Here is a 27,843-nt window from a genome sequence, read left to right as displayed (position 1 = left end):
TCTTGAAGTAATTTATCTCCTCCTCTTTGCTGAAGGTTTAGTGAGAAAATATAAAGAAAAACGAATGATATAATTTTGATGAACGATATGCATAAAAAAATCGATAGATTATCACGAATTCATAGAGAATAATTTGCTGCAAATATAAATTATTATAATGAAAAACTTGAACAAAAAAATTTAACAAATTAAATTAATAATTTGATTATTAATTGTTTAATTATCATTCTGAATAATTAACTTCACACATTTTGGTCAACAGAAAAATATGGAGAGGCATTAGTCAATACTGTAATTAAAGAATTAACTTTTGAAATGAATCTTCCCCATTATACTAATTCTGGTTCAGGAAAAATGAATCTCATTGGTTATAACTATTCTGGTTCAGGAATAAAATAAGGAAGAAAATTAGTCAGATGTGATGAAGGAATAAATCCATGAGATGAAGCACTTAAAAAAACTTGATATTCTATATAGAGGAAACAAAGATTTAGAAAAAAATACATGAAACAGATAAACACCTTCATTTGACTGCAAAAGAAACAATATATGCCAAAGAAGCTTTATTTGGTGAAAATAGCAGCAACAGCAGTTAGAAAAATAGTGTTTGGTGAAAGAAAATGTGGAAGGGGATCAGATGCTAATGGTTGTGGATGATTTTTAATTAATTTCAATACGACGTTTTTATTAATTTTAGTCGAAATTGTTTAAAATTTTCAACCAAAGAATCAATGATATTGAAATTGTTTCTACTTTGCTGCTGAGTGGTGAAACTAAACTTAAAGCTATTAAAATTGAATTAAATAAAGAACGTTTGAACAGTGCTGATAATTTTTAACTTATGGACAAAATAAGATAAAAACTTATGGAAATTTACATAACTTTATATACTCCAATTCTGAAAATATTTGTTGAACAAGTTATAAACGAACGTGTTCTTGATTAAAAAAGCATGCACACAGATTTTGGCCAATATTATTGACTGCATTATCATATTTAGCTGCTGCCCGTAGTGTAGACACTACAATTGAAAAAAAAATAGATTAAACACAAAAAGATGAAGGGAAGGATGGTTTCAGCTGTTGCGGGATTTTAAAAAAATGAACAAAGTAATTAAAATATAATAAATATTTTCATTTTTTCAAACGAAAACCTTGCTAAGCAATTAAAAATAAAATATTTTAGAGGAGTTTATTTGATTTACAAACTACCTAACAAATCTAAAAATTTTGAATGTGTTATAGGTTATTTAGATTTTTCTGATAATGTTATCACCAGTGGATTCATTATTTTAAAAAATAATATAAAAATTGTTTTTGTTTTATTTGATGGTAAAATATTAATATAATTTATTAATTACTTGGGAAAAATTAAGTTCATTATAATGGTCAAAGACTACAAAGTTTTTATGAACTCATTTGTGGTCATTTGATTATATTTGCGGTAAAACCATTATCAGGTAATTATGGATGCATTCTTAAAACTGATTTAGCTGTTAGTAAAATAGATGAAATTTTAAATTTACCAACTGCTCATTTTTCCAATAAAATAGAAATACTATATGAAGAATTAGATAAAATCATAGAAGACAAAAAAATTATGTACGTGAGTTAGAAACAGTATAAAAAATGAATTAGGAATAGAATGAACATTTTATAAGAAATTAATAAAAATTATTGGGAGAAATAGAATTAAAAATTAATAATGAATTACAATCGAAAATTGATAGAGATCAGTTAGGAAAATAAATTTGTGAAATACTTCGAGAAATAGACAATTTAATTAAATTATTTCAGAATCAATTAGGTAAAACTTTTCAGACAACTAAAGGATGGGTTTTTTAAAAAATAGAAAATTACTACAAGTGAGTGATACAGTTTGTAATTATGATACTGTTACTAAAGAATATACACAAAAAAATTAAGGTATTGTTACTAAAGCTGCAAATATAAGTATTCGAACACAATTTAATAAATGTTTCTAGTCAATATATTGCAAAAGAATTAAAAGCTCTTCTTACATGGGTGAATATACCAAAATTATCGTAGATTTTAACAAAAGAAATGGAACATCACAATACAGAGATAAATAATGTGGAAATGTCTCTTAATGATAGGTATAAAACACCAGAAAAATGATGAATCATCGGCTAGCCTACAGTTTGTCATTTTATAAGATACTGATGTGAATGTGTGCGTTCCAGAAAACAATTTTAAAATGCGAAAATTCATTATTCATGGGAAAAATTAGAAGAAGAGATCGCAGTCATTGATTTTGTGATCCCAATAATGAGAACTCCTAGTCATTCGAACTAAATAGTGAAAATATAACAATGAACTTGGCTTAAACTGAAACATTTGAAGAAAGGTTAAAAAACAGAACTCAAATATATTAAATTTTATAAAATTTTTGGTCTTTATAAATGGATAACGTTAACCACCTTTGATATTTGATGTCTTAAATTGAAAATGTAAAATGTTGCTAACACACATCATCCAAATACAACAACTACAAAAAATGGAAGACAAAGAATTGAAGGAATTTATTCAATTTGAAAAACTAAACAGAATACATTAGTTTTAAAAATTTTATGAAGAAAGTTTTAATGAATTACATAAACCAACTCGAAAAATATTAAAAGAAGAAGTGTTATTTTTTGGTATAAATGTTTTATGGGAAGTAGATTTAGTAGAAATGGATTCTGGTAAATTAAAAGGAATTTCAAAATTTATAAAGGGTATAATTAATTATTAACTACGATTGATGTTTTTTTAAAATATATTTGGGCTATTCCAATTAAAGAGAAAACTAGTAAAAATATTAAGGCATGTTTGAGAAAATTTTAAAACAAAGATTGTCAAGAACTCTTGAAGAAATATAAAATTAACTGTTATTCAACATTTACAGAATTAAAAGCATCCATTGTTGGCACATTTAATAGAATATGGAAAAAATTTAACTTACTAGAACATTATAAATCGATTGATTTGGTATCTAAATTAATTGATGAATATAATAATACAAACTATTCTACAGAAAAATGAAGCCAAAATATGTAAGTAAAGAAAATTAATAATTTTATTGACAACTGGTTACACAACAAATTTTGCAGTTATTAAGCCTATATGTGAAATAGGTGAGAAAGTAGGAAAAAGTAGGATAAAATGAATTTTTGAGAACGGTTACACAGAGAAGTGGTCAACAGAAAGTTTTGAAACTAAAAGTGTTATTCATTCTGATCCAATCACATACAAAAAGCTTTAAATCGGGATAAAGTAAAACGAAATATTTATGAAGAAGACGAACAGAAAACAAAATATCCAAATATGTTTCTTGCTGATAAATTATAAAACAGATAGACGATAAAGTTTTTGTTAAAGGACTTTGTTTTTGATAATTCTCACAGTAGTTGGGTATTAAAAAAATAATAACAATTTATAATTTGATCATCATAAATGTTAATTTTTATATATGAACAAAATTGAAAGCTATCAATTTCTTCTTTTCCAGTGAATCAGAAAAGTAAAAATAATTTAAATATTCCTAATAAAGATGTAGAAATTAATATAAATATAGGAGGTGGATGGGTTCATCTGAATCATGCTCAGTTATATATAGGTTTTAATAGCATTCAGAATGATGGTTCAGACTATGCAACATACTATGACAATCCAATAAAATATTTCTGAATAACTATGTTTCAAAAATATTTGATTTTGTGAACATAAAGAGGGAAATAATATTTTATCAAAAATAAAGCGTTCTTTTATTTCTTAGTTAGATTTACTAAATCTGAGTTCGTCTCTTTCTAATAAAATTTCTACAGGAGGGTATATACTTAATAATGCTAAAATAAAAAGTAAAGAAAATGAAATACTTTATCCAGTAGAAACGTTTGGTGGATGTTTGAAAGATTATAAATAAGTAATGTTGGAGGGAATCATAACTATTATTTTTACTCCTAGTTCATGTTCAAATGATGATATTCTTCAATGGTTAGATAAAGATGATACTGTAGTCAAATAAAAGATACATTACCAAACGAAGGAATAATTGTTATTGAAAATGTGGACATCAGATTAAATATTATGCTCATAATAAGCTTGATTTAGTACAAGAAATATTAAAGAACCAAAAATGTCAATATTTATTGAATTGAAAACAATAAAAATTGTTGGAGTGTGTAATGACATTATTTTGAAATAGATATAACAAATCATTATAATTCAGCAGAGTTTGATATATCTTATTTCATTTTTGTTACTTTTCGTTCAAAAAGAAAAAAATAATTAACTAGTCAATTCTTCATTGTATGTTAATGTTAAATTACAGAATATTAATTTAAACAATGGAAGGAATAAACTTTTTCCTTGGGAACTGTGGAATTTAGATCCACCAAAGCTTGTTATTCATTTTCTAATTCTGAATAAGTAACACAACTAAAAGGAGATATATGACATAAACCCTTTAAATTCATTGCAAATTGTCCTGTTTATATCATAAATATGACTCAAAGAAACAATATTATGACAACACAAAAAACAACTTGAAATTATATGCTACTTTCAATGACAATTTTCTAATGATACTTTAGCTGATATAATTGTTATGGAAAAACGACTTTAACTTATAACATTCAAAATAAAATATTAACTGAAAATTTTTAATTTTTATCTTTTTCAATCAAAATCTGTTCCATACTCTCCAGAAAATAATAAAAATTTACAATCTATATGAAATTTTTTAAATTTTTACCTAAATAATTCTCCAGTGTACATAATCTTTAAATTCCTTATCTAATTCTAACAATTTTTGGTGTGCAGAAATAAAATGCCAATCCTTAAATTGTCTACCAAAATTTTCTGATAAATCTTGTCATAGAAATTTAAAACCAATCAATGTTACCTTTAAATTCTGAATAAAATCCTCTGACAATGTCTGATTTATCTTCAAATTCTCTTATAAACTCATCAGATAATATGTAAGAAAAAGAAATAATACTCCCTTCATTTTCATCTTCAAATGTTTTCCTCGTTTTAGTAAAATCGACAACAGAAAATCTATATGTTTCATTTGGTAAATATAAATTATGTAGTTGTTTAGAGTCTACATTTTTATTCATATATTCATACGCACTGACAAGCCAGAGAAAATGGTACACCTGCCTATTACAGTGTGCGCCCCCATGAAGGCGCACTAGTGCCGCAACACGATATGCCATGGACTCAACTGATGTCTGAACTAGTGCTGGAGGGAATGGACATCATGAATACTGCAGGGTTGTCCATAAATCCGTAAGAGTACGAGGGAGAGGAGATCTATTCTGAACAGCACATTGCAAGGCATCCCAGATTGTTCAATAATGTTCATCGCTGAGGAGTTTGGTGGCCAGAGGAAGTGTATAAACTCAGACGGGTGCTCCTGGAGCCATTGTGTAGCAATTCTTGATGTGTGACATATCACATTGTTTTACTGGAGTAACTCAAGTCTGTCAGAATGTACAATGGACATGAATAGATGCAGGTAATCAGAGAGGTTGCTTACGTATGTGTCACCTGTCAGAGTTGTATCTAAACTATCACTCCAGCTGCACATGCACCATACCATTACAGAGCGTCCACCAGATTGAACTGTCCCCAGCTGACTTGCAGGGTCATTGGATTCATGATGTCTCCAGATCTGTACATATCCATCCACTTGATACAGTTTGAAGTGATACTCATTCGACCAGGCAACATGTTTCCTGTCATCAACTGTCCAATATCAGTGTTGATGGGCCCAGGCAAAGTGTAAAGCTTTGTGTTGTGCAGTCATCAATGGTACACGAGTGGGCCTTCAGCTCCAAAAGCCCATATTGCTGATGTTTCGTTGAATGGTTCACACAGACACTTGTTGATGGCCCAGCATTGAAGTCTGCAGCAATTTGCAAAAAGGTGACTCTTTTGTCATGTTGATCGAATCTATAACACAACGTTCAGACTCAATTAAGTCTTGATAACCTGCCATTGTAGCAGCAGTAACTGATTTAACAACTGCGCCAGACACTTGTGTCTTATATAGGTGTTACCGACAGCAGCGCCGTCTTCTGCCTCTTTACATATGTCTGTGTTTGAATACGCATGTCTGTAACAGTTTCTTCGGCGCTACAGTATATAACAGAGTTATTAAAAATTAATAAAGCATTATTATTATGATTAACAATATTTTCAGTAAGATTAAACTTATTACATTTGGAATATACTTTATTTTTTTAATTATTTTGCTCTCAATTTTACTTCTCTTATTTTTAGAGTTTGGATTTTCTCCATTTATAAGAAAAAAATTTTGAAACATGTGTTGCAAATTTTAAAATTTAATCTCAAAAAATTTATGATTAACTTGTTTTCAATCATTTTCATATTCTGCTAAAATTTATATTTTTTCTGATTTTTATTTATTTTTATATTTGGTTAAAGTCTATAATTTGTATGATTTTTATGTTTGTTCATGCAGTTCTACATTATTTTGTTTTTTAAGTAAAATTATGTCCTTGTAATTGATATGAATTTCAGTTTGATGTAGAAAGAAAATGGGGACGTATTCAAAATGTGTGCTGGATGCCCCATTTTCTTTCTACTGGCATCGGCGACTGGCAAAACAATCATATGGAGAGCCATTGCTTTTGATGCATCATCTGTTTATTTGATAGCCCCACCAGCAGCAACAGCTCGAGCAAGAGAGATGGCCTGTGGTCCTACAGAAAGAGGTTTGTGGTTGCCAGGCTCAGAGATCTGCAGATCAGCCATAGTACTGTAAATCTTATCACTAATTTCATACTTAACTTTAACTGTGATTCAGGCTACTATGCTGCAGTATTTGCCGCAACACCCATCTGTAATTTTTCCAGTTTTCTGTTTGTCTTTTCTAACCTGGTGTGAACAACACTAAATAACTCAATGTGGCTTGAATCCAGTTCCAATGGCAGTAAATAACTCAGTGTGGCCTCAAAGAACCATGCTAGTTTCTCCCACATGTTTGCACAGCGATTTGAGTATTGCCTTTTGCCTGACTGTTTAAATGGCAGTAGTAACAACTTGCCCACCTGCTCCATTGAATTTGTTGTCCACTGAGCCCAGCTTAGATTCAATATTTTCTCAGGCCTCCTTTTTCTCAATGAGTACATGATCCAACACTTCTCCCTGTCTCTGTAAATCTAGAGCTTCTGAGTCGAGGCGTCTAGGAAGGTCATCGCTCTGCTCCTGAAAGGCATTTGAAAACGAATTTGCGAGCTCTTCTATAGAGCGTGACTGTGGATCACGTTTTGTTGCTAACTCTGAACTCAGTTTCGACATTTGTGCTTCTAAACTTTCCCATATTTCAGTAATTTGAATTCGGCTGTTGGTTGCCAGGGTGGCCAGCACCCAATCCATCATAGCTTGCATTGCATTTGCGACAACAGCTGGTTGCGTAACTTCTATAGATTAGAGTTTGCAAGTAGTGTCATCTAGGGTTGTGCAACGGTTCTCTCATCATCGATTTGCTGCAACATTGAGACATCATCAACGATGGCGGCCTTGGAGGTTCCATCAGTGGCAGCACTCATGTCATGACTGGGGAGCATGCAGATACTGGCTATAGCCTCAACAGATAGCACGTTGTTGGCCACCAGGGTAATGGGGCGGCATTGTGCCCTGCACCATAAAAGATCTCACATGGCTCAGCAGTTGCAGCAAACAGTGGTGGTGGTGGTGGTGGTTAGTGTTTAACGTCCCGTCGACAACGAGGTCTTTAGAGACGGAGCACAAGCTCGGGTTAGGGAAGGATGGGGAAGGAAATCGGCCGTGCCCTTTCAAAGGAACCATCCCGGCATTTGCCTGAAACGATTTAGGGAAATCACGGAAAACCTTAATCAGGATGGCCAGAGGCGGGATTGAACCGTCGTCCTCCCGAATGCGAGTCCAGTGTGCTACCACTGCGCCACCTCGCTCGGTGCAGCAAACAGAGAAAGAAAAATTAGCCTTCAAGGATTTAAACTAAATTTAGAAATTTGTAAATAACAGATTTCGGCTATTAGTCGTCCTTCGGGATTTTTATTTGCAGATCTATTATTGACAAATCAAAATAACAGTCACTGCGTGCAACAGCCTCTGAATGGAGGGAACCCTGATAAATTTAGAAATTTGGTCACCACCTAAAGTATGTTGCTGGAAGGAAACAGGTATTACCACTGTCACAGCTACTATCTCAGCCAAGTGCGGACAACAACAAGAAGAGTGGTCTTCCTGTAAATATGATGGAAAACATGCGATCAGAGTTGTCTGGAGGATTTCGCAATCGTGAAACCCAGTCGAATCCTATCACAGTATCTCCACACTCCTTAGCGATAGGTCTGCAGTTGATAAATGACATCCATGAAACTAGAAATACACTATCTGTCACCGTTTCCTTACCAGTCAGGTAGTAGAATTCACACGCTAATCTTCTCAGAGCGGCGAAGGCACTGGGCTTCTTCTCCTGGCAGGAGTTTCGTCACCCTAATTGACAGTTTAATTTAAAGAAAAAAGGACAATGAGAAAGATGCAGAATAATAATAATGCACTAAATGAGATTAAATTTCAATCTGTAGTGCAGGAAAGCCAACGGCATAGCCGCATTGGTAACAGCAGTTCCTGTCTGAACACTGAAGGTAAGCACTGTTGAGCTTGGCTAGCACTTGGATTGGTCACTGTTCGGGTCTGCCGAGTGCTGTTGGCAAGTGGGGTGCACTCGGCCGTTCAGTAGCTACTTGATTAAGAAGTAGCAGCACCAATCACAAAAAACTGGTGACAGGTGGGAGAGCAGTGTGCTGATCATATTCCCATCCGGATCCGGTGATGCCTAAGGTCTGAGGATGACATGGCGGCCGGTCGGTGTCTTTGGGCTTTGAAGTCCTGTTCAGACAGTGTTTCTTTGTTTTTATATATTGCAGAAAAATACACAGATGTGAGGTTGCTTGTCACTGTGTTTTATAGAAAGCATCTACAATTCTGGGTAGCTTGACGAGATGTTGCCTTCCTGTAGCATAGGGAATGAAACTAAAAAAAAGCATATAATACAATATGAAATGTAAATAAGAATAAGTCCAGTCCCTACAGAGAGCTAGGAATGTGTATCTGAAATGAATCAAGAAACCGAGTTTATAGCCATGAGTTTCATATAACGTGCACAAAGGCAGGGGCCAAACGACAGAGCTTACCACTTTGCAATCAATGGAGTTGCGATGCCTGATTCTCGCAGTAAAAAACAACATAATCACAAGAAAACAATAGCTGTAACTGCTGCACATTATCTATCGCGAATATGCTGACCATACTGGATGATCTTAACCCAAGAATGCTCCCAAGGTGAGGGAGGGCAAGAGCTGCATACCACAATGGCAATAACTTTTACAATCCTGCGATCTACGCTGTGTACTCTGCCATGATCAGCAGCCAAATGATGCTAAAGAGTGCCTCTCTGTGCTATTTGCAAACTCAGATGCTGCACCTGACTGTGTGTCTGTAGTTAACAAATAGGTTTTCACAGACAACGTGACTGCGTAAGGAAACAAACTGTTGGTGCAGCCCTGATCTTCCAGGCTAAACAGTCCCTTTGACTCTAGTCAGGACACCTCTTTGGGCACCAGTTTCCCTAACTAGGAAGGAACTGGCATGTCTGCACCACTGCGTATCTTCAGCATAAGTTCAAATGTAACAGCGAAGAACCTTTAAAGAACTTCGCCATCTTGAGCACTTTCTGTGTGCCTTAAACAAGTGGTAAATGTGGAAATTACTTCATCACCTCCGTTCGATAGTCCGACATATAGGTTACATAATTCAAATAGAATGTCCAGGAATCCTTAACTTTTTTATGGTTCATCTGATACATGTCCCTCTAAAGTAATATGCAGTTTTGAATTTTGGGACGTCTATAAATCGCATCTATCTAGTGCTAGCATATGGTGAGATGTTTTTGGAACACAGAAAAAATGCTATGGACCATGGAGTGGATATATACAAGGCTGTGAATGATCAAATAAGGCAGCATGTGTTTATAGAGTGTCTGTTTCACGAAGTGCAGATCAAATCACCATCTTCTCCATTCCAAAAAGGTGTGAAGTAACTAATTGTGTTTTCTTATACGATAAAGATATTCCTTTGACATGTTACTACACACCTACATCATTCTGTTGGTTTGTACGTAATTTGTATGTAGTGGGACATACATTCCCCAGAAAAATTCACAGAATGTAGAAAACATTGGTGTGTCTTATGTCAAAGCTCTCTTCACATGTTATGTTCAAAAATTTGTGTGCAATATTTCATGTTTTTGCCAAGAGAATAAATGTGCTTCCATGCTTATTTATTATATTTCTTTCCATAATTGCCATCCTTATAAAATCATTGAAAATTAGAGATTTAACTCTGAAAATCCTAGGTTCACATATAGATAGGTTCATGACACAATTGTCCCACTTCACCGATTTACAAAACCAGTCAGCTTATAATTTTTTGGTAGTGGATGTGTGTTATTTATCTCAAAGGAAGAGGGATTTGGCTAATTTATTTTTCAAATATATGCTAAATAAGTTTTAGCCATGAACAGGTTAAAGAACTTCGCAATCTTGAGCGCTTTCTGTGGTAAACAAATGGTGACTGTGGTAATTACTTCATTGTCTGCATTCAGTGGCCCTCCATGTGGGTAATCGATTGGTGGTATACACTGACCAGGGAAAATTAATCTAACTGCATAAATTGATCGATTAATTTTTGTGACTTTTTAATTAGTGATCCACCCAGTCTGAGATTATAGTCAATAAGCTCGGAATTTTGTAGGCAATCAAAATCTGTGGTTGGGATTATGAATTTCATTTTATTTGGTTCTCAATGTTCGCGAAAGAGAATGGCCTGGATAACCGTTGTGTTGGCCATGCTCCATTGTATGCCTTCATAATGTCTCCTTGTTTTAAAGTTTTCACCCTCATTCATCTCGCGATGCCACAGACTCCTGCGAATCATGTTCCTGAGATGTGGCACAACATTCACAATGATTAAAAGATCTCAATTATGCTTGTCTTAAAAATAAAACCTTTAATTTTATTAGCAATGTCTACTGGTTTTGCAGCACATGTTGCGATCAAAGTCATCATTCATGCAGTGTATTCATATTGTTGGCTTGGAATAATGCTTTGCATTTGTTCCTTCAGGATATTCTACCATACAGAAGTATTATGGATTACAAGAGGAAAATAAAGTATTTTAAATTTGTAGTTGATGTTACCTAATAAAAACCAATCCCCTTTCACAGCTCACATATTGAGCCATGAACAATAATGGAAATAGAGTTAACCGAGGAAGCATTTCTTAAGGATACAGGGTACCTTTCAGGCTCAATACTATGTAAAAATCAACACATATTTCTTTCAGGTACTGCTTATAATATATATGTTTTAAAGATTTTTTGTTGATATCAGGTAATGCAGCACACTTTCTAAACAAATTAGAAGTATTTTAACTATTTTTGAACATTCTTAGGCTTATTAAAAAAATTACAAAGAAACTGAAGCAATTGTTTTTCCAAAATGCTTCCTCAATTTGAGGTACCATTTAATCTAATTTTATACATTTGAAGGAGACCAAATGTTTACCAGATATGCATGATGTGATGGCTGGGGTACTAGACCTATTTCATTCCACCTATTATGTTTATTAGAATAAAAAATATCATATCTTACATTTTAATTTTTATAATTTTTTTCCTAATAAAATGTCATTTTTTCTATAATTTAGTTGATTCTGCAATAACGCTAAGTTCTACTACATAAGTATGGACTCTTGAAAGTTACAGAAAAAAATTAGAGCAATGCTTTATAAGCTTTAGGAAATATTTGTACCTGAATTCTGAAAAATACAACTTGCAGGAATTGCGAATAAAGATATGAGTCCAATTAAACTGTGCCTCAGAACGTTAATTAGGCATAGTCTCCATCCTGCAGCATTTCTTCATCTTCATATTTCCTCTTGGTATTTCTTTTAGCACTTCTTCTTTCTTTGATAACTTGAGGAGCGAATCTTTCAGCTTCATGCACCCATTGCCTGTCACACACAAGCAATTGATCTTCCATATTAGAGCCACATTTTGTGCCTAAATTTCTCAGAACTTCCAACATTCCTATTACTCGATCACTAAAACATATCACTGCATCTAGTACACCAACTTTTAAGGTATTTAGTCCTACAAAAACATTCTTCGGTAATCTTTCCCATATGCACTGGTTGAATCTTTCATTTGTATTCTGAGTGCCCCCATGAAGACATTTACTAAGCAAAACAGGGCCACCCAGGTCTCTAAAAATTGGTTTTATGTCATTCATAACAGGCTCAGGGAGAGAATGCTTACAATGGTATATTTGACCACTTTCTTTTGCTTTTTGGTAACCACACCAAGAATCTGCTCCTTTAGGGCAAGGCCCACGAACAGGGTGGTCATCTGTGGATAACTTATGAAAGAAGGTGGCCCATACAGCTTTTCTCATTGCTGTAACATCATTCAGAGGTGCTGTTTGTCTAATGGCCAGTCCATAATAACTCTCAAGAAGGTCTATTTCAGTTTCTGTCAATCCGCCTCGGCCAGACATAGATCTTCTATCAGACAGCAACTTTCCTTCCATTTCTCTTCATAGCTTCCTCAATATAGCACCCATCCTCTTTTGCATATGTCCACAACACTCCAGTTTTGTTACCAAGGTATCACCATAAACATTGAACCCATTTATTTTATTGAGAGCTTTAGAGTCCCCATCGCCTAGGTACTTTGTATATAAAACGTTATAAATGGGCACTGACCTCTGAAATATTTTTAGAGCACCATCACACTCCATATCCCCACTGTAACCATCATAACTCTTAGAACACTGATGTTCAGTATGTCTTTCAGTATTATCATGGCTGGTGTGGCAGTACTTAGATAAGCACTCAACATCAACAAATTTTCCATTTTCCAGAGAAGTAGCACTTACAACATCATTCCAGAAATGATGGCCTTGAAGTTGCCATGTCCCATCAAGTGCAACAGCAATGTCCCTGGTTCCACAAATATTTACAATTTCTTCTACTGCACGTTTCATAGATGCTTTAGACACAACCATCAAGGCACCTAAACGTATTTTTATGTACTTTCTGAACCTACTGGGAGGAGAAGGAAGCTCCATCAAACAACAAAACGTTTGAGCAGCCTTTTTTTTCTTTTTCCTTTTCCTTATGCATGCATTGCATACAATAACTTGAAATTCACATCATATGAATTACACACAAAGTTTGATGTCAGTTTTGAGGTAGATTTATTGCAGGATCTACATAATACAATTAATTTTGAAGCTAAACCCTTCCTTCTACTTTGTTGTTCAGTTATTTCCAGACAACCTACAACATCACATTGTTTACATTTCGCCACTTCCTCTTTCAAACAAGATAATATGGCCACATCAACAACAACAAATTCAATACAACCAGCTTCATTGTTAACACAAAAATTTTGAATCACCAGGAGTTGCGCCATGTGGGAGTTTTTTCTCTGAAGAACTGATACATATGTTGCATTCAACAGTGTGGCTTGCTTTGTTTGTGAACTGGCTACCACGGAATTTCCTTTCATTGTATTTCTTGATGCATAGCATAGTTCGTATTTATTGCACACTAAAGGATATGTACTTCCACATATATATGTAGCACTTGGGCAACAAACGTTCAATAACACGTGGACAAACAGCTTCAGCGAAACAAAAAGTATACAAGCAAAGATAATCATTTATGGACACTAGAAACATGCACTGTTACCAACAAATACAATGTATCATGCATATAATCGCTGGAAACAAAACGTTCACAGTTATTTTCGAAATAATACTGGTTTCTGCAACAGAAATAAAGGGTGCGTGGTGGCATACATGACAGTAACTTTCAAATTTGCTATACATAGATCATTCCTCATTTGAAACCCTATAAAGTATATATAAATGTAATCATGAAGACTATAGAAAGTAATAAAGTCATAAAGAATTTCGATTTTTCCACGATTTATAAGTACCCTGTATCCTTAAGGCTGATTCATATCAACGGTCTGTCTGTGTAAATGTCTGCATACATCGCATCTGTGCAGACAGATTGTAGTGTGCTCACAGCAAATTTGTGCAGATATGAGATGTGTGCAAACCTGTAAGTTGGAGTTGGGGGTTTGAATGAAAATACTCAAACCTGTGGGCGCAAATTGCATTTGCACAGACAAATAGCAGTGTGTCAACTGGAGATCGCCGCAAATACGGCGCGCAAAATGTGTTTAAGGCAGCTGTTCATTCAGTCTAGTATTTCTCGTCTTGCGCATATGATGGGATCTAAAATGTTTGATATACATCACTGTTTCAGGGAGTTCAGTGCTGAATTTATTTTAATATATATATATATGGAAGTCACACCTGTTCGAGAAAAGTTAAGACAGGATTGAGATAAGAAGGCTGTTGCTTACAATTCTTTAACAGAGAAAACAAGAGTGGTTGACCCAACTACAAACAAAGAAATTGTAATTCTAAGTAAAGAAAGAGAAATCATTGATGACTGAACCAAAATTATTAGTACTACTTGCTTTGCACTTACACATCTTTCTTATTACATTGACCTGAATAAGGGAATGCTAACAAATTTTCACTCAATGCTGAATTGTACAATTCAGTAAGACAACGAATTCTTATGAAGAGATCAGAATGGAGTTCTATATTCTGGTGCAAAAATTTATTACAGATTTCTGCTAGAATTCAGTTGGCAAATTTAAAATTCCAATATACTCAGAAAGAAAGGAAAAGATAGCCGATTAGGCACTCCTACAATTTATTAGACTATATGGTGTTTAAAACATGCCTAAAATGTAAAAATATTGTCTGTAACATTTCACAACTGAAACATTACATACTTGAGATACTTTACTTGTCTTCATGAAATCCTTCTTCAGGACTGTTACCGTTGCATAAAGAGCCTTTGTTTTGACCATTTAGATCGTTCTTTCTGCCTCACTCACTTAACAAACATTTTGAGGCTGGTTGCGAACACAAACTACAGGAGAATTTTCTGCATTGTCAGCTAGTGTCCTAAACTGAAATATTCTTCATGAGAGAGTAGCTGCTTTCCGCTGAAAATTGTTTCCTAGAACGACAGATTGCCAGCCAGTAGAAGATTGAAGCTGTCATGTAAATTGACAATATTCGCGGCGATTTATTTCATACAAGGGCATTTGCGCAGACATCTGTGCATAGAGATCACTGTGTGTGGACCGACCTTTGTTCACCACTATGAACTCTTTCCATAAGCTTTATTCTCCTCTGTAACGAATATTATGTTATACCTTCATAGATTATTTCATTGACTTTCTGTCAGCGCAAATTGTCGCCTAGATTAACTAGGGCACTCTCTGGCACTAGATCAATTGTTTGCAGTCACCACCTCCTGTCTTGCATAGACTGGCAGGAGCACTCGCCTACACTTCGAAAATAGTAGATGTTGTGTGCGTCTGTTTGCGTCTTTGAGACTTCCGTACATGTGTGTTTATCATAACCCTCCTCATTTCAACCTGTGGATCGTCGTCATTGTCGCTGGGGCCTCTCGCTACCTCCATCTCGCCCCCACGCCGTTGCCACCAACCTCACCGCAGCTGCCTCAATTTGTTGTTATCACCACTACATCAACCTGGATGTCGCTGCTGTCACACTCCTATACCCCTTTATAAGTCATCTAATAACTGTTCCCTGCGCCTTATTGCTCTATGGACACATCAACTACATCAGCCATTTACACTACCCCATCCCTTGCTGCAACTGTGACGACATGGAGCAAGTCCTCCAGTCCACCATGCTATGTCCATCCTACCCTTCCCACAAAGTCGTCCTTATCTGCAATCAGTTCCTTCCCTACCCAAACCTTTTCATAATCTCTTCCTCACATTCAGCTTACCTCTCACCAATCACTTTCCTTCTCAAACACCAGCAAGGATAACATGTCACTGTGCTACCCTGATAACGCCAGAAGCTGCAGTACTTGCCACCCAGTCAAGGAGCTGCTGCACCAACTCAAGACATATGGAAGGACCTGCATCACAACATATGCCATATCCCTAATTCCCCAACCCTCACTACATGCCACCATCCGAAAAAGCCACAGAAGTGCCCTCACATAGACTCCATTAGCAACACTGTTTCCAAAAAACCTTAAACCAATCTTGATCCCACAAAATACATGGACACTGCTTCCCCTCCTGTGTCTTCTTCCCCAGCTGTTCACTCCTGCATCCTAATCCACACTGAACATAAATTCCTAAAGGGAAAATTAATCACTTTTGGAATCAGAAAGTACCTCCCTCACCTTCGCTTTGCCTAAGTCATACCCATCAATGATTCAGCACTTCTTGAATCCACAAATCTCAAATTCCACACTGATCTCCTCCTCGCTATCCCATACATCACCTTTGGCCTTCATGCTTCCCTCACTCCTTTCAGGACCACCACTGAATCAAACAACCCAAGCCTCCTCGCTATCCCCCACCTTCATTGCTGTGGTAATCAAGGGTGATCCTGAGGTCACAAAAGAGTTGGCGGTTTCCATACTTAACCCCCATCCTGCCATAGAAACGTGCACTTCAAGCCCCACCTTCCATATGCGTGTCTTCACTATGTCTCCTTCCACCATCGACCACCTTACAGAGGGAGCCCTGATTTACACCCGCTATCACAAAATCGAACAATTCTTAGGCCTTCCCAGTCCTAACATTGCCTGAAGTGCATCCTTCATAATGGCTACCTTACCCCCAACTGTAAACATCCACCCTCCTGTCCTCACTGTAAAGCCTTCCATTTATTCAAACAATGTCTGAACGTCACCTTCCTTGCAACACCTGTAACAATGCCCACCCTACCCACTCCACCAAATGCAAAGTCAGGCCCCTACTCTTCAAACCAGAAATAACCATGCCTGTCCATTGTATTGATCATCCTATCAATCCCAATAACTCTCTCTGCCCATCTCCCATTCTCAAAGATATCATCAGATTCCTCACCATTGTCCTCCAGAATATGCACCTCTGCCAGAGACCACATACACTCTAACAAGTTTCCCTTGGCACCTGCTCTATATTTCACCTCAGTACCCAAGCCACCTACTCCCAAAACCAAGTCCACTTCATTTTCACCTATCTCGACAGGTTCATTTAAAACCTTGTCCATGCAACCCTCTCACTAGACTCTCATCATGGCACAGCAGCAATATAGTATCCTACACAACAACATCACCTCCCTGCCCAGTTGCTATCCCCTCTTCATACAGAACCTGTCCCAAAACTATTTCGATACCTACATCCTCAATTAAACCCTACCACACCATCTGAATCCCTTCCTACATCGGCCACTGTAAGATAAGCTCCTTCCTCTGGCCAGATATAGAGTTGCCATCGCCCACCACAAGAATATTCCTGCTCAGCCATAACCCTTATACAATACTCCCACCAAACACCTTACCCTTACCTGCTTCTTCAAAACCTTAAATATTATGTGTGCTACCATCTGCATCTGACCTAACAATCCCATTCCCTATGACTTCCTCATCCACATCGATCATGTCTTTTCAACATATATTATTGCCAATGACCTCAACTTCTGTACTAGATCCCATGCAGAACTCTAACAGTAGTGTCAGTTTACAGACTCACTCCAATGTGACATTGTCCCCATCCCACAACACACCCATCCTGAAAGCAACAGCACTCCTGATACCATCCTGGCATCTCCCATTGTCCTTGGATGCTGCACTGCAGAAGTCCTCAATCAAATTGGAAGTGACCACCCATCACTTCTCCTCACCATCTCCTACACACTACCTCATCCCCATGCCAAGGCCTTCCTGCAGCAGACTTTGTCAGATGCTATATCTGCCCACATCCCTACCAAGGTCATATATCCTTTTCACCCCAGTGTCTCCCCACAAACCCTATTCCTTCTCTAAGAATCCTGCCACTAATATCGCTCTTTGCTACAGACTCATGACAGAGATACGTTCACAGTCCACCCGTGTATTCAAAGACACGTCAGGAACTTAATAAATTCAAGAAAACATCAGGACTAGCGCCAGACATGCACCAGAGTCGATGCTAAACTGCCCATTACCTCTTCCAATTACTTTAAAGCTTTCCACTAACTCAGTGGCAGTTATTCCGCCTCTCACTACCCGATCCTTGACAACAACCATCCCCTACCTGACAAACGCAGCAAAGCTGACCACTTTGCATCCTATCTCTGTGACATCTTCTGAATTCCGAATTACTCCCATTTTGATTACCCCTTCTCCCTACAATCTATGAATGCACAAATACCACTGTCCCACCCCTGGCTCCCTGTTTCCAGTATTTGAATAACATACCACAAATTGAAGTAAGTACACCAATTACAGCACATAACTCACAAAAAAGCAGCACTCACCTAGTCATGACCACATTACCTATAAACACCTCAAAGAACTCTCAGTCACCTTTCTAGTCACCCTCACAACCCTTTATACCATTATCCTATTCACAGGTTACTAACCTGAACTGTGGAAAACATTCAAAATCCTACTTTTTTCTCAAACTGCCAAATCCCACTACTGATATCTCCTCCTATCATCCCATCTGTCACACCTAATTTTTTAGCAAGGTCTTCAAATCCATTCTCACCCAATGGATCCATCAACACCTGAACCAACACCACCTCCTTCCTGCCAACCAGTGTGGCTTCCACCCCAACTTCTCCTCTAATGGCCACTTTCTGTGCCTCACCCATCTGCTACCCCACCATCTCAACACCTGTAAATCCGGTATTTTTCCTCCCTCGACCTAGAAAAAAAGCCTGTAACCATGTGTGGCGTTCTGGTCTCACTTTCAAGCTCCATATTTATGCACTTCCAATTAACTGTGTCTGACTTATTGCATCCTTCCTGTGTAGTCGTCCATCCTTTGTCACTATTAACAATAGCAATTCCTGTACCTTCCATCCACCTGCAGGTGTGTCCAAAGACCCTGTCCTCTCTTCTCTACTTTATCTCCTTTACGCTACCAATATGCCAAAACCACTGCCACCAGTGCATCTCCTTTGGTACGCTGATGACATCACTTTCCTCGGCCCCTGTCCTATATTCCATAAATCCCAACAATCCAAATTCATCTCAGTCAGTTTAACACTCAGTGTAAGCAATGGTTCTCCATGATCAAAACCTTAAAAACCCAAGCAATAATTATAGTACAAACTACCCCCACCTTCCATCTTCGTGACTTCTACCTTATCATTTGTGACAGTTCTGTCCAAGTAACTAATACACTAAAATACCTTGGACTAACCATCGACTGGCAGCTAACATGGAACCCTCACCTATTACCCATCCAATAGAAAGCCCACAATAGTCTAAAACTACTAACCAGACGAACATGGAGTTTGAACCACTCCACTGTCCTCCACAAAATCCTGGATGCAGCCCATCCTCTCCCATCCAAATTTAGCATGAATATCATCCCCACCTAAGTTCTGTAAGTCCCTTCAGATCCTTGAGTGCCATGCACTGCACCTCACTTTCCACATCCATTTACTTTCCCCGTCTGGATCCTTTATTGTCTCATCAACTTCCCACCTCTTCTCATTCACCTTGAATATCTTTGCACAACCTACATCATCCATAAACTTGACTCCACTAATCCTGTTGTATCTCCTCGAACATTGACACATTCTACCAATGCTACACCTGCACACTCTCCATATCCTCTCCCAACGAACTTTCACCTCCCAGACCATGAAATCCATCTGGATAATTACCTGTTCTGCCAACAATAAATCCACCCAACCCATTTCACCTCATCAGGGCTCCTTTGTCCTTCCCTCCCCCTATTTCGGTACCACTTGTCCCTTTCACCAATTCATTCCCTGCTCCCCTTTTTCCCCATCAAAATATGGCCTTATCGATACCCCCAACTACTCCTCCCTTTTTGTCTTCCTATACTGAACTGTCGAGGAAAAATGTCATAAAGAAAAAAATTAATCAAACGTTTGAGCACGTATTTTGACTGCCTAAGTCTAGAGCTGAATCGATGGTGGATATGTGTGTCATCCATCCTTATACCTCCACCCTCCTCAGTGCCAAACCTTCTCCCCGTCAACACCAGACAACCTCTCCCAGGGCAGGTCCCTCCAATTGTAGTGACGGTATTCTTTTAAAAATCAGTATTTTATGACATGGTTTTAATTTTTTAACTGTCCTTTTAGTGTTATTCGTTTTACCGTTTTATTATTACTGTTTTAAATTCAAAAGAAAGAAATTCGTGCTTTCTATACATAAAAAGTCCATTAATTTTACTTTTAAAATATTTTTATTCGCTTGTAGACAGCGCACCATAATTTTAGTGTTTGTTTCGTCTCAATTAGTTTATATTTGGCCTTTGGGTGAAGAGTGTGTTGAATGTACCACTGTCAGCCCAACCGCCCGCCGATATGGGCGAGAGCCAGTGATCTCCATAGTTAGTATAGAGATCACTGGTGAGAGCGGATGAAATAACGATAAAGAAAAAGAAAAATTAGTATAGAGATCACTGGTGAGAGCGGATGAAATAACGATAAAGAAAAACAAAAAGGATCAGGCTGCCACTATAATCAATTTTCCAAAGAGTTATAGAGTCACAGATTGTCGATAGCCGATTCGAGTTTCGACTGAGTCGTGCGTCGATTTGCAAGAGTACATCATGTGTTGTGAAGATGACATGTTAAGTCATGCATTTGGGATTAGTGTTTACAACGGCGGTTATCAGGAGCCGTCAAATGGCATTGCATAAAGTATTTGTGTACGGCACTCTTAAGAAAGGTGAACCGAATCATTTTTACTTTACAAATAAAGCTAATGGATATGCGAAATTTATCTCGGCTGCAGAAACAGTAAAACGCTATCCGTTAATCATCGATACGCAATATAACATTCCGTTCCTCATTCATAAGGAAGGGGTAGGACACGTAAGTAAAATTGTACTTCTTCCACGCAACATGTATTTCAGCACAGTGATTCGTAGTGCACCTGTGGCAGTCAAAGTGCCTTACTGTTTTATGTTTTGTGAGATAGAAGTAAATGTAGCAGTTTCCATCGGTAAGCGCGCAATATACGAAATTACATTTGTAGTGTCATCTTTAAAATTTTTGACGTAGTGTCTGCTTCGTTAACTGTAACAAAGGTGGAAACGGAGTATAGGAAACTTCACTAACTGGGACGTCAATGTCGTGTAAGTCCCATTGTTAATGACAATTTATGGATAGTAAATGCACTACCGGTAATCGTCACACACAAACACAACCATCCATTTAGCTGTAGACGTCATCAGTCGAAATATGCGCCAAAGCGTTTGATTAATTTCTCCTCGTTGGTTCATTACATGACATTTTTATTTCTTACATTCCTCGTAACACCAAAAATTCGAAGGTTGTTAATCATTTCACATCCATACACATAGCTGTACTCCAAACATGCCTTTCCCTTAAATTCCTTCTGCTATCGAGGTTCATAGTCTGTGGTGAGCATTCTTCGTCTGTTTATTGTTGACGCTGTATTGTACTTTTAAAGTGTCGTCGTTGGCTTACTGTAGAAAGGTACGAGATGACAAACAAAATTTGTGTGTGGTGTGATGAATGCCAACTTCCTCTAGATGTGGAAAAATACCTGTCATGTACGAATACAGTATTAGTGGTGTGCTGCTTGGCACAGGTTGGTTAAATGTCTAAGTATGTACATAAATTTAGACAACATAGTCTGTGGAGATCAGCGACCTGATGCTATATTTAATTTAAAATTAAGATCGCGATCTCGACTGTACATTTCAACTTATTTAAGCATGTTGTTGCAAAGCGATATGAAGTGGAACGAGCTCTTGATGACAGTAGTAGGAAGGCGAAATGTCGACTTTGGTGAATTGGGAGAATGCTAGCAAAGTGTGGCTCATCTATGAAGGCGATCGTGTACAGAACATCCTTGCAACCAATTATTAAGTAGTGCTAGAGCGGTGGGATCACCTACCAAGTTAGGTTAAAGGAAGAAATCAAAGCAATTCAGAGGTGTGCGAATATTACACAAATGGGAATCGTGAGATGGAAGACTGTTCGATGTGCAAAATACACTTCCCTTGTCGGAAGCGTCCGATCCCGCCCGTCTTTGACCCATGACGTCACAAATATGGCGGAAACAAAAACACACACACATTCCACAAGAAGCCTAATGACACTAACGGGACAAGCGCGGGAAATGGGGTGTTTTGGGTGGGGGGCAAACTAAATGTGAACAAATTTAGACGCCTTGCGTAGCTACAACGTGTAAGTGAAGACAGCCATGCATGAATACCCACCCACCTCCCCAGGGGTCGTAACTCCTGCAACCCATAGAAGATAAAGATGCTTCAGTAGCTGATTAGTGTTTTTTGTCTTTTTTTTAAAAAAAATCTCGAGATAGAACGAACAGATCAGAAAAGTAAATAAAATAAAACAGAACTGGAGACAGCCACACTCAAACCAAACTCCGCGCCGTAATGACGTCACACACAACACCCCCTTACATCATGGGTCAAAGCAGACGGGTGGAATCGGACGCTTCCATTGACAATGTGTGTGAGACGTACCTTTAGGCAGCGTATTGGATGTTAGCTGCTGTCCTTTTAATAGGAAAACATTATGCTTCGCACATTTTTTTTATTACTGTGCTATGTCTTGCTTGCATCTTCCTTCTATATCTGTTCATATAAAAAAAGGAGGAGGGGTAGTAATCCACGGACTTGTAGACCCATATGTCACACTAATTGTAGGAGGATTTTGGAACATATACGGTGTTCCAACATTATGAAAAAGCTCGAAGAAATGATCTGTTGACAACCAACCAGTGTCGATTCAGTAAATACTTTGTGAAATACAATGTTTTTTTATTATTATTTGTGCGAAATTGAGTGCTAACAAATGAGAATCCCAACTTGATTCAATATTTTTAGATTTTCGGAAGGCTTTTGACACCATTCCTCACAAGTGGTGTCTAAACAAATTTTGTGCCCATGGACTATTTTATCTGTTGGGCTACTGGATCTGTGATTTCCTGTCAGAAGCCAACAGTTCATAGTAACTGATGGCGAGTCATTTAGCAAAACTGGAGTAATATCTGGCATTCCCCAAAAACGTGTTCTAGGCCCTGTACTACTCTTAATCTATATAAATGATTTAGGAGACAGTCTGAGCTGCCCTCTTAGTTTACAGATGATGCTATTTACTGCCAAGGAAAGACATAAGGTTAGAACAAACTGTGAAATAATTTAGACAAGTCTGTAACGTGTGAAAAGTTGCAGTTGACCCTCAGCAGTAAAATGTGTAAGGTCTTCCACTAGAGTAATAAAAAAATTCTGTTAAATTTCAGTTACATAATAAATTGCACAAATTTAATGGTTGTGGTTCAGCTAAATACTCTGGGATTATAATTATGGAAAACTTAAATTGGAACCATTCTCTGAATGCCAAAATGTTTTGATGACTCCCACTTTCATGGAGAGAAATGATCATTACAAAAAAAGAAAGGGGGGGTGGGGTGGGTCGGAGGAAAGATTTCGTTCATTTTCCTCCTGTGCTGTTTGATATTGGAGCAGTTGAGAAATAGTGTGAAAGTGGTTCTGTTAACCGTCTGCTGTATACTTATGTGAATTGTAGATCTATCGTGTAGATGTACCACAAATGTCAGTAGTGACAGTGAGCTATTCCTGTTTCTGGATTTTTGTTCCATTCCATTGTGGTGTAAACTATTCCAGTGTGCTTCAGATAAAGAACATATATTACCCTTTTATCCTTGTAGTCAATGCCACATTGCCTGAGAATCAAAAACATTTTATTCCATCCCACATTAGTTTTTTCTACTTTCATTTGTGCCTGTAGGTAGTGTGGGAAATTTCACTTCCTGAAAGCAAGTACACAACAGTCTAGTAATGTTCCATTTGTTGCAAGTGAATTTTCCCTCCGATAAAACTAATTATTCATTTGAAGGTTAACTGTTTTGGTGAACTGTAGAAATTTGCCTTTTTTTAAGTTGAGTCTGTTAAATATATTATAATTAGGTAGAAGAGATGGTGCAGTGCCATTGTGCAATTTTTTTAATGGGGCCATAGTGCTATCCATGAAATCTTTGTTTTAGTGACAGAGTTATCTCTCGAGTGCAAGCCAACACCTGCATCTGGGTTGGAAGGTGACAAATTTGGTAGCAAGTTGAACCCAATGAATGTGAATTTGAAGTAAAGTTTGTCATAACACACTGATCTTAGCATAGCCCAATATCTAAGTACACACTATATTTAGCATACTTCATATTACAAAATATAAAACTGCAAGGTGAATTCAGAAAAAAACTCTGCTAGATAATAGACAAATAGAAAAAGTCTGAGTATATTAGCACATTACGTACCTATATCATGCATGGATGTTGGCAGTCTCATACCAGGAAGATTAAGTGCCAACCTTAAAATGTTCTGCCATAGATGGCGGTCTTGTGCATTTTGGATACAGTTCTCATGGACACCCAGCTGCTGAAATACCTTCTACAATTCATCCTCCCATTGCTTGCTTGGTCTTCTACTTGAAAATGTACCGTTAGATTTTGCAATAAGCACAGCTTCAACCTTCCTAGCAATGTGCCCTGCTAGATAAAAAAGGTCTCTTCAGCTTTTTTGTGGTGCTTAAGGTTTGACCAATATAATGACACTGGTACTATCACTGCACTATAGGCTTTAGGTTTCATCTAATTGACAGATTTTTTTATTTTATCTGCTTCAGGCTGAAATCAGTTTTATGCCCATTGACATAATGTTGATTAATTTCTTGTTTAAAGTTATGATTGCTTAACCAGGTGCCGAGGTGGTACTGACGTATTTAAAATTTTTTCGCTGTGGCTATGTTCCATATTACTATCTGTAATGGGGTGTTATGCAGGGCTTCTCTGCATACTTCAGTCATTTGCCTTCTCTATGTTAACCTAAAGTCCAATTTTACCTCCGTTCTTCTCTAAGCCACTTACATTTCCCGTCATTTCTTTCTGTGACTCTTCCCTAACTCTTCCATGGCTGCCATGTTCTCCGCATGTCCTTCTAATTATGTTCTTCAGTTTTGCTTCAACCCTTTGCATTCTTTTCTTTTTATAAATTACATTCTCCAGGACCAAATTAAAAAGCAATGGTGAGGTGACATTGCCTTGTATCACACCTATTCTGATGCTGAATAACTGGAACAACTCCCCCTGGCATTTCACCTTGGCTTTTGTCTGTGCTGTACACACAGTCTCAGAATTAACTTCCTAGGTATGCTAAGCTCCCATAGGATGTTGTGCTTACTTTATCTGTGTAAAACATCGTAATCCTTTGAGAAATCTGTAAATGTTACTAGAAACCAATATTTGAATTCCAAGCATTTCTCCCAGATTTGACTCATGGTGAAAATTGGATCAGTAATTCATATTTCTGTCTGAAAGTTTACCTGGTACTCTCCAACAATATCTTCAGCAAATGGCTTTGGCTTGTCATGAATTATTAACTACAGCACTTTGTGTGGTGCACTTGGCAGAGATGTACCTTGGTAGTTAAATTTCCTGTTACTATTCTTTTAGTGCAATGGATAATGATAGCCAACCTCCACTCTTTTTGTGGAATCTTTTCCTTTCTCCATATTTAAGAGATTGTATATCTCTTCCTGAAGTGTTTCACCACCTGGCTTCGACATCTCTCCGGTTCTCCTATCTCCTCTAGGCCCCTTACTGTTCTTCAGTTTGCTAATTGCACTTTGTACATCCTGTTGAGTCACTTAAATTTGTTCTTGTTCTACATCCTCTGTAATTCTTCCTTCTGGCAAGACATCAGGATCTTCAACATTCAGCCATTCCTCAAAATGTTCCCTGCACCTGTCCAGAAGTATTTTGTTGTCTGTTAGCATATTTCCGTCCTTATTAAATGACAGTTCATTCCTTTGACCGCTCCTCACAGGTTTAATCATTTGGAACATTTTCTTGCAGTCACATATTGTATTTGGCCTCTCTTTGTTGTTAGTCATGGTGGTCAAGGATTTTTTCACTGCTTAGTGTTTTTCCGCATAATTTGTATCCAGCATGTGTGTTTCCCTTCCTCTCTGCCAGGCAGTCACAGCCTATTTATATGTCACTGAAGTGTGACTTCTGTTGTTCCATTGATCATCAACACTTACTTCATAATTAGGGTTTGACATGTTAGTTATGCACTCTGATATTATACTGGTGACGCAACTCTTGATCCTTAAGCTTCTTAACATCAAACTGTCTCCTGACTAAGTTCTTGCTCCTTCTTTTATAGCACAACTGTAGTTGTAATTTACTGATTACTAGTTAACTGTCTGCGACTGCATCAGCCCCTCTGTAAGATCTAATATCTGTCATGTGTACCTCTTATCTGTTAGCATTTTATCTGTCTGGTTGGTTCTATCACCATCTGGGGAAGTCCCTTTGTGGATCCGTTTGTGGGGAGGGAGGTCATCAAGCTCACCATAAGGTTTGAGCTCAATGCAAAATTGGTTTGGCACAGTCCATTGTTTATTTTTTTTTTTTTTTCCTGACTGTTAACCTACTTATGTCTTTCTCTTACAATTTGACACTGAATTCTCCCAAAATGATGTGAATATTTGTGGTGCCAATGCTTTCTACTGTTTTTCTAGTTCTTCAAAAAATTTACTTTTCTCTGCATTTCTTCAGTCTGTTGGTGCATATGCTATAATAAGTGTTACAGCTCCCTGCTTAGGGCTTACAGTGAGATGTGATGTTCTCTTGTTTGTTGTACTGAAGACCCTCAGTTGCCATATCAACGGTCACTCACTACAAATCCTGTTCCATATTCAAGCCTTACATTCTCTTCACAGCCTCACAAAAGATTACTGATTTATTATTGAGTAAAATCTCATCCTCACACTGTTTAATAGTTTCCTCTAATGCATTGGCATCAACTTTATATTCCTCCAACTCTGACACTACAAGTTTGGCAGCTCATGGTCTGTATAGACTTCTGGCATTCCATGTACCAACTTGTAAACCAATGTGTTTAGCCATTTCTGTGTTACAGGGTTCCATCCTATTCCAAGGTACTTACAAGGTTTTTGATACTGATAAATATATGCCGGCCGCAGTGGTCTAGCGGTTCTAGGCGCTCAGTCCAGAACCGCGGGACTGCTACGGTCGCAGGTTCGAATCCTGCCTCGGGCATGGATGTGTGTGATGTCCTTAGGTTAGTTAGGTTGAAGTAGTTCTAACAAGGGGAGGCCGCCAATTGTGAGATTCGGATTCGATTCATACTGCGCATAATAAAAGCCCATGGCCAGAGGTGTAATGTGGCAAAGCACCAAGATGCACTTCTCAACCATTGTCGAGAAAATCGACAGTTAAAAGAAACCGTTGCGGTGAAATACTCTCTACGATTAATAATTTTCTGCCGCGCCGTGGCGCAGCGGTAAGCGCTCGGGTTCATAATCAGAAGGTCGCCGGATCGAATATATATATAGTTAACGGAAGACGTAGAAACGATATTCCGAAACGAATACGTATAACGTAAGTCAAACGTTCGAATATATATATATATTCCCGGCAATCAGTTGCAACAATTATGCATATAATAAGTTGTTGAAAGTCGTTACTCGTGGAAAAACTGGCGACTTCGAACATCATTATGTTTTCCGCAAACAAAGTTGTATTTCACAAATGTTATTAATTATCTTCATAATGTCAACCACGT

General features: G+C 37.3%; 1 protein-coding gene across 1 annotated transcript in view; it reads left to right on the top strand.

Moving 5' to 3' along the window:
* The first annotated feature begins 20,773 nt into the window (after positions 1-20,773).
* LOC126248284 (putative gamma-glutamylcyclotransferase CG2811) overlaps positions 20,774-27,843 on the top strand; it is a 42,935-nt gene continuing 35,865 nt past the window's right edge. Inside the window, exon 1 of the mRNA XM_049949134.1 lies at positions 20,774-21,052. Within this exon, the coding sequence (XP_049805091.1) occupies positions 20,816-21,052 (237 nt within the window). The 5' untranslated portion in view covers positions 20,774-20,815. The remainder of the gene's footprint in view (positions 21,053-27,843) is intronic.

This window comes from Schistocerca nitens, chromosome 3, assembly GCF_023898315.1.
Source record: "Schistocerca nitens isolate TAMUIC-IGC-003100 chromosome 3, iqSchNite1.1, whole genome shotgun sequence".
Taxonomy (NCBI): domain Eukaryota; kingdom Metazoa; phylum Arthropoda; class Insecta; order Orthoptera; family Acrididae; genus Schistocerca; species Schistocerca nitens.
Note: the sequence above shows the minus strand (reverse complement) of the source record. Positions and strands in the feature narration are given on the sequence as shown.